The sequence below is a fragment of the Propithecus coquereli genome, unplaced genomic scaffold, assembly GCF_000956105.1.
Source record: "Propithecus coquereli isolate 6110/MARCELLA unplaced genomic scaffold, Pcoq_1.0 Scaffold344, whole genome shotgun sequence".
Taxonomy (NCBI): Eukaryota; Metazoa; Chordata; class Mammalia; order Primates; family Indriidae; genus Propithecus; species Propithecus coquereli.
The window spans coordinates 61,025-70,095 of NW_012149108.1; the positions used below are offsets into that span (position 1 = coordinate 61,025).

A 9,071-nucleotide genomic window follows, 5' to 3' on the forward strand; every position below is an offset into this window, starting at 1 on the left:
TGCCCGGCCTAGAACAGTGGTTCTCAACCTTCTCTCCACCTTAAAATCACCTGGGGAGCTTTTTAAAAATACCCATTCTGGGTGCAAAGATTAAAATTTAATTACTCTGGGAGGGGCCTAGGTAGTGGTATATTTTAAAGTTTCCCAGATGATCCCATTATGAAACAAATGTTAAGAACCACTGCTTTAGGAGTCTGGATCTGTGCTAATTCAGTAGCCACTAGCTGCGTATGGCTATTTTGATATAACTTAACTAAAATTAAAGATTCACTTCCTCATTCACAGTAGCCACATTTCAAGTGGTCAGTAGTCAAATTGTGCTTTAGCTAGTGGCTATGGTATTAGACAGTGCTGGAGACTGTTTGCAGGGATAGAACCAAATAGACAACTATTGATTGCTACTAGTTACAGAAATTCATTATGTATTATGATCTTCCTTTTTGTTTTCTTTTCTGCCAATATAAGGGAGATAAGCATATTCACTGGGCACCTGTTACAGGCCAAGCATTTTGGCATTGCTAGACATTTATATGAGTTATCTTAATCTTTAAAACAACCCACTGATTAATAGGAATAAGGTTCCCATTTTAAGTAAAGTGAGGCTCATAAAAGTGAAATGACTTAAGGTTACACAGCTAGAATGTGCTGGAACCATAGTTCAAACTGACACTGAAGCCCATACTGATTTCATTATCAGCATTTCTACAGTGTGCTCCTCAAAAGTTACAAAAGCATGCACAATTGGATACTATTCAGCCATAAAAAGGAATGAAGTTCTGATACATCCTATATATCCTATCTCCTAGAGGATATAACATAGATGAACCTCCAAAACATTATGCAAAGCAATATAAGCCAGACACAAAAGGACAAATATATAACTCCACTTATATGGAATATCTAGAATAGGCAAATTCACAGAAAGTAGAATAGAGGTTACCAGGGCCTGGGAGGATGGGGACTTATTGTTTAGTGGGTACAGAGTTTCTGTTTGTATTATAGAAAACTTTGGGAAATAGTGCTGATAGTTGAACAGCATTGTGAATGTAAAACCAATGAATTATGCACTTATAAATGGCTAAAATGGCATATTTTGTATATTTCACCACAATTTAAAACAATTTTTAAGTTACAAAAGGACTATGTTGGCAAATAAGTTTGGCAAACACTGGATTAAACAGGTTTTCTAATTTTAAGATCTCACAGAGCCTTTACTTTGTCACTATATATTGTGAAACTCCAAGAGGAGGATTTGGCCTATAGTTTTTCAAACTTAGGAGATCTTTTTGTCTAGAAGTGTGTAGCAGAAGAGAACATAATTTGGGAAATGCTGCATTAAACTATATTACTCCCCATTACTTTCTATGGATATAAGTCATAACTTTGGAACAGCATTGTTCGAAATAAATGGACTGTCTTGGGACTAGTTGAGTGTCTGTCCTATCAGAGGCAACGCTCTTGTTGGTAGGATTTAAGAATGAGCCTGAACAAGAGTGAGAGCCTGTCTCTACTAAAAATAGAAAAATTAGCTGGGTGTTGTGGTGCACACCTATAGTCCCAGCTACTCCAGAGGCTGAGGCAGGATTGCTTGAGCCCAGGAGTTTGAGGTTGCAGTGAGCTATGACCATGCCACTGCACTCTAGGCTGGGTGACAGAATGAGACCCTGTCTCAAAAAAAAAAAAAAAAAAATGGATAGGGAAGGAAAGGCAGGGTTAGAGTTGGCTAAGACAGCCATCATCACAAGTTATTTTGATATCTCTTTCTTAAACTTCCAAGATAATACAAGTACAGGTTTGACAAAGTTGAATGTTGGAAAATTTCTTTAATCACTTTCACCAATACAGGTCACATCAAAATAACTGATTATGCGCAGAACATAACTGTCCAGCAACATAGCCACAGGCTCCTAGGATGACCAAGTGTATTTATTGATTTAGTACCTCAAATTTTGATATGCAGATGGAAGCCTACTGAGGTCATTATCACTTACGTATTTATTAGCTTCCCTAATAATGTAAAAAAAAGCTGTGTGATTTATCAGCATATTAGAGCTATAAACTCTTAATGCAGATTTCAAGCAAATCTTCCTTAATTTGGGTTTTGGAAGAATTTAGTTCAATGAACAGTGTGAGAGAGAACTGCATTCATTTTTTATGCATAGATTTTGAAAAAATGTTATTTTTTACATATGTAAGTTGTCTTTATTACTGCATTCTATTCCTTTATAGAATTTTAAAATTTACACTTTTCTGACAGAATACCTGTCCTCTTCTACCAATTGATAAACTTTGAGTACAGAGACCAAATTTGTTTTATTCATCATAATGTATAACCGTATTTTAGTAGTGCCATCTGGCACAAAGTAAACAGTATTTTTAGAGTAAGTGAATGAACTAACAAATACTCTATTTACTCTAAAATTGCACAGAAAGAAATAATACATATCTGGGTATTCCATATTTTATATCTAAGGGCTTCCTGTTTTGGAAGACTTATTTTAGTCTAATAAATTGTCTGAAGAAATTGTAGTATTTTTACTTCTTTCCATTCAGGAGTTTCTGGTGTCCTTCTAAGTCATGAATATAGGCAAGATTATCTGTCAGAAGAAAAGGGAACTAAGTCCTTTACATATTCTGTCTCTTAATACAATAACCATATGAAATAGGAACTATTACCAATTTACAAAAAAAATACAGTTTCAAAGGTTCAAATGTTTTTTTACTTTGCCAGTATAATATAGTGGTTAAGAACACAGGTTTGGAGTTGGACTTTGTGCCCTTAGGCTGGATACTTAATTAATAATTTGGGACTCAGTTTCCTTATCTTTAAAATGGAGAATACTATCTCAGAAGACTAGCATGAGGAAGAGATATTCAAGTTTGTAGCACGGTACCTGGCATATACTAAGTGCTTGGGAAATGTTATTATTTCACCCTACTAATTCCCACAAGCTTCCAGTATTATGGGATCATTTTTGCATAATTGATAATTTTATTGTTCACAACTCCTTTTGGGGTAAGTTCAGGAAAATATAAGTTGTAACTTTTATACAGAAATTTGTCCATAACAAATAAGTCAAAGTTAATTGTTTTTTGTAAAAATCCCTAGATCTTCCCCACATCTGAGAACAGTCTAATGTCATTCTTTCAAGTCTGTAAGAATAACAACTACTTTGAAAACAGCTAGCTGGCTAGCTTAGTGTTATGAACAGAATATAAACCAACAATGAAAAGTGGAGTGTCTGGAGATGCAAACTTTGAAAGTATCTGTCCAGCACTGTTCAGTCTCTCCAGTGGTAGAGATTGAATCTGAGGAAACCAAGCAATTCTTGTCATTAGAGATGTATTTTCAACTCTGGACAATGGTATTTTATCAGATCTCATCTTGATCTGATAACTCTGTTTTTGCTTTGATCACATGCTAAAACGGGTGCCCTGGAGAGGGAAGACAAATATTTTGGTTACTGGAAAGGGCTAGCTTCTACTATAAATTAGTAAATTGACCTTCTAGCTTCTATATGAGTCTTAGGTGATTTTAACTAGTATTTTTCTGTCATAGAGAATTTGATTCCTTTAGGAATGTTGAGAAACTTTAGTGCCTAGACTTTGCTAGATTTGGGACTTAGCCTTTTGGGTCTGGTAATTTCCCTAAATTCATGTTGTCCTTTGACTCTTGGCTGTCAGCCAGATGGATCTCCCAGTTACACCTCTTGTTTAATATGCACTGTTACGTCATCTCCTTTTCAACTGTCAATAAATAGTAATTTGTTTTTTGAAGCCATTTTCTGGTATTTTTGTGCCTGATGATTTTGAGTATGTTCTTTTTATAAAACATTGAAAACACTAAAGTGCCTTTTGACTGCCACCTTCCATGCCGGTCTCCTTTCCTGCTCTGCCTGCTCTTCCCACCAGGGTAATACTTCTGTGTGGTATGTGTGTTACATCCTTCCAAACTCTTTTCATATGCATTTGTCATACATACAGATAAGATCCTATAGAAATGATGTATTATTAGATATATTATTGTATATGTTCATGTTATCATAAAAAGTATCATCCCTTACTCAGCAGGCTTATTCCTCATAGCCAAAAACTGGAGATAACTCTTCAGATGTCCTTCAAGGAGTAAGTGGTTAAACAAACTGTTGGGGGAGCTGTGGAAACAAAGAGAAGTGTTTGGAGATACATATTGGAGGACAAATGGGCAGTACTCAGCACAGGTTGTTTGCCATGGGAGACACAGGATGAAGAAACAGTTTGCTCTTCTTGGTGGTAGCTGTTCAATGATACATTGTGGAGACCTATCTATGTTAGTAAAGAGATTTCTCTCATTATTTCAAAATATTGCATGATATTCCAAAGTAATAATAAACTTGTTTAACTATTTTCCTATGAATGGACGTTTAGGTTTTTCCCAGTTTTTTGCTACTATGAACAACCTTGTATATATCTTCTTATACACAAATATCAGTTTTCTTCTAGGACAGTCATTCTCAAATGGGGACAATTTTGCCTCCCAGGGGACATCTGGCAATGTCTAGAGACATTTTTGGTTGGTATAATGTAGGGAGAGGGTTGTGCTACTGGCATCTAGGTATGGGCAAGGGTCCTGCTAAACATCCCACAGTGCACAGGACAGCCCCTACAACAAAGATTACCCAGTAAAACTGCGGTCCCCAACCTCCAAGCTGGCTGTGGACTGGTACTTGTCCATGACCTGTTAGGAACTGGGCTGCACAGGAGGAGGTGAACCATGGGCAAGTGCAAAGCTTCATCTGTATTAACAGCTGTTCCCCATCACTCACATCACCGCATAAGCTCCACCTCTTGTCAGATCAGCTGTGGCATTAGATTCTAATAGGAGTGCAAACCCTACTGTAAACTGTGCATGCAAGGGATCTACGTTGCGAGCTCCTTATGAGAATCTAATGCCTGATGATCTGTGGTGGAGATGAGGCTGCAAATACAGATTATCATTAGCAGAGAGGTTTGACTGCACAATAAATGTAATGCACTTGAATCATCCCAAAACCATCCCCACCCCACTCCCCCAGTCTGTGGAAAAATTGTCTTCCATGAAACTGGTCCCTGGTGCCAAAAAGGTTGGGGACCACTGCAGTAAACCATCAAAGCCAATACCATGTTTTGGGCTTTTGTTAACACACAATCCACACCTGATAAGTGTTTCTGTATCAGTTAACTATTGGTGTATAATAAATAATCCCCAAACTTAAAATAACAGTAACTTATTAGTCTTCATGATTCTGTGGGTTAGATGGGCAATTCTTGAGATCACTCATGTAACTGCATTCAGCTGGACAGTGGTGGGGATGGAAAAGCCAAGGCAGCCTCACTCACATGTCTGGCAGTTGGTGCCAACTGTCATGTAGGATGCCTTGGTTCTCCTCCATGTGGCCCTCATCCTCCAGCAGCCTAGACCAGATAACTTATATGCTCAGGGCATTGTTCCCAGAGAGCAAAAAGTGGAAGCTGATAGTTTTATTGAGACCGGAACCTAGAACTCACACAGCATCACTCCTGCCACATTGAGAATTCACATGGTGTCACTTCTGATGCATTCTATCTGTCAACCCAAACTGCAACCTCAAGAGGGGAGAGAGACTACTTCTTGCTGAGAGGAGCAGCTTCCACCAAGTCACACTGAACAGAATTGGTGATGTGAGGATTAGAAGATAAGGGAAGTGAAGTAGTTTGAGTTTTAGTATGGTATAAGACTGACAGTGTTTGTCTTAGACCTACTGGAAAGTCTTCAGTGTACCATGGCCTAGAGGACATACATTGAGGACATGGTTCAGTCCATTTTTATTGATAAAAATGCCTTTACAAGTCACAGGTCACTTTTATCATCATATATCATATTACATCATATTGTAAAGATCTGTGTGAGTCTTTATCTTTCTGTCCACTGTGTCTATTTTTGAATCAAACTCAGTAATTTTTTTGTGTAATCAAACTAAAATGACCAGCTGCCAACCAAGCAATTCTGTTGACCCTTGGCAGTTGCAGGTTTAACATTCCAGAATTTGACTATTCAAAAATGATTCCAAAGGTCCATGACACGATGTCATTTATAATTGCTGAGGCATGAATATGAATCATGCTGTGAGGCTGGTATGCTAGAAAAAACTCCTAGCCATCAAGTGAGCTTCATCTCAACACAGCATCATTGTTCACAGCCTATTCAAGTGTGAAATCTCATTAGTGACATCTTATGAAAGGGTCACTTAATTCCCAATTTTACTGTACTGCATTTTATGAAGACAACATGCTACAGTGGTATATGTCAATATAAAACTTGTGAAAATCTAGGGCGTTATCTCTGTGGCTGAGCATAAAAAGGGAGATGCGTGTGCCTAAACTTCCACTTGGAAAAACTGCTGGAAATAGCATTGTCTTAGGGATGCTTTTAGGAGGTTCTTTGAAAAGTGAAGCCACAGCTCTGGAGAGTACTACTGGACAGATATCCAGCCTCCCCTGCCTTTCCTTACTTGCTGTGTGGCCAGACTATAAACTCTTAGGCCTCAAGTCAAAGAGATGCCCTCGGTGCAGAGCTGGAACATGAATCCTAAAAAGTAGTCAATAGTTAACTTTGTGCTTATCTTTAATGACTGCTCATAGTCACATTTTATTTTTGAAACTACTTTATTGAGCTATAATTCACATACTATTCACAATCACTTTTCTTTTTTTTTTTTTTTTGAGACAGAGTCTCACTCTGTCACCCAGGGTAGAGTGCAGTGGCATCATCATAACTCACTGCAACCTCAAACCCCTGGGCTCAAGTGATCTTCCTGCCTCAGCCTCCTGAGCAGCTGGGACTACAGGCATGTGCCACCATGCCTGGCTCACAGTTACTTCTTACGGGCTCTGTTGAAAAGTAAAAACGGAACCAAAAATGGATTCATTGGTCCGTTTTACTTTTTGTTTTCAATACAAAGCTATGCTTATGTCCAAGAGGCTCCTGGGGTATTGTATCCACTTTAACTGTATTTTCATTTTACTTTTATTATGATTAATTTAAATTAATAAATGTTAAGGGCAGCCAAATCTCCTATTTTATAAAAACTAAAGGAACAATAAAGCACATTAACTTTCAATGTGCATTTTATAGTATATAGGAAAAGCACTGGATTTAAACTCCTAGTGTCCTTTGTCTTTTTCTTTTTTTGTACCTGGCACATTATAACCTATTATCTATTATTATACTCTATAATATGTCAGGTTATTCTGCAAAGGAAAAACACAGAATAATACTTAAGTATCTAAAATGAAAGTAATGTTTAATAACCCGTTTACTTCCAGTTACAAAAAAATGTAAGAGAAATCATTCCGAATCACTCTGCTTAAAATGTATTACAGGAGGAAGTCTAACAGGAGCTGTATTTAATCCAGCTTTGGCACTTTCACTACATTTCATGTGTTTTGATGAAGCATTCCCTCAATTTTTTATAGTATACTGGCTGGCTCCTTCTTTAGGTAAGCATATTTTTATTTATTAATAATACGTCTGAAAGACTGAGATATCTTAAAATATGATATGGAATGTCACTGCCAGAGTAGGCACAAAAAAAGAAAAAGGTAATTAACATCCCTGAAATAACATTTTATTCCTTTAGAACTGTTTTTATCTTCAAAGAAACAAAATCTAGTTAATGGTAGTCAGCTTCAGGTATGGGTATAACTTTAAGAAACCCAGAGATCCGAGCACAAAAAAAGCAAGGAGTGCTTACTTCTGTTTAAAAATAATCTCGGCTGGGAGTGGTGGCTCAAGCCTGTAATCCCAACACTTTGGGAGGCCCAAGCAGGAGGCAAGACCTTGTCTCTGCAAAAAATTAAAAAAAAAAAAAATTAGCTGGGCACAGCAGCAGGTGCCTATAGTCCAGCTACTAGGGAGGCTGAGGCAGGAGGATGGCTTCAGCCTAACTCAGCTAATTTATTTGTTTATTTGTAGCTATGTTGCCCAGACTAGTCTTGAACTCCTGGCCTCAAGCCATCCTCCCCCCTTGGCCTCCCAAAATGCTGAGATTACAGGTGTGAGCTGCCACTCTTGGCCCAGACTCATCTTTTACATAATTTCAAATCCGCACATGACAATTTATTTTTGCCAGGCACAGCGGCTCACACCTGTAATCCCAGCAATTTGGGAGGATGAGGTGAGAGGATTGCTTGAGCCCAGGAGTTCAAGGCTGCAGTGAGCTATGACTGCACTGCACCACTGCACTCCAGGCTGGGTGACAGAGCAAAACCCCATCTCTTACCAAAAAAAACCCAATTTTTAATCTGAATCTAAACTGACTGAAGGCATTAAGCCTAAATATGTTCAAATTAAAATAAAAAATTAACCATTGCAGATTTACCTTTCAGGATAGTGATTTGAGCCCTTGGCTCACTGTCCTCTGTCCCTATTTCACATCAAAAAAGTAACCAACAGCTACATGCTGGATTGCTGTAACCTCAAAAATGATTTACTAATATGTGAATTCTTAAAACTTTTCATTGTATTTAAGATTTAAAATTTCAGCATTGGCTAAAATTTTAAGTATTTTGCTTTGACACATCTCTAAAAACTATTAATGGTTTAGATTGAAAAAAGAGAAGGGAGAAAGTAATCTAATATATTGTTCTTATTTGAGCATTCCAAGTGAAAATTCTGAGTGTTTTCAGTTGCTTTATTCTCTGGGTACATCTCTGGGGCACGGAGGGAAGGAGAATGTTGCCATTTTAAAGAAGAACAAACGGAGACTCAAGTCCAGGGTTTCTCACTCAGAAAGTCAGTAATGGAGCCAAGATTAAAACCATAAATCTTTGGACTTCATCCTTTGAATTCATTGTTTAGATCCTACTGGTTCTACTTAAGTACATATTGTTTTGTTTTTGTTTTTGTTTTTTTGAGACAGAGTCTTGCTTTTGTTGCCCTGGCTAGAGTGAGTGCCGTGGCGTCAGCCTCGCGCACAGCAACCTCAAACTCCTGGGCTCAAGCAATCCTTCTGCCTCAGCCTCCCAAGTAGCTGGGACTACAGGCATGCACCACCATGCCCGGCTAATTTTTT

General features: G+C 37.9%; 1 protein-coding gene across 1 annotated transcript in view; it reads left to right on the forward strand.

The window, feature by feature from the left end:
* AQP11 (aquaporin 11) overlaps positions 1-9,071 on the forward strand; it is a 13,220-nt gene that overhangs the window by 3,393 nt on the left and 756 nt on the right. Inside the window, exon 2 of the mRNA XM_012651014.1 lies at positions 7,381-7,497. Within this exon, the coding sequence (XP_012506468.1) occupies positions 7,381-7,497 (117 nt within the window). The remainder of the gene's footprint in view (positions 1-7,380; positions 7,498-9,071) is intronic.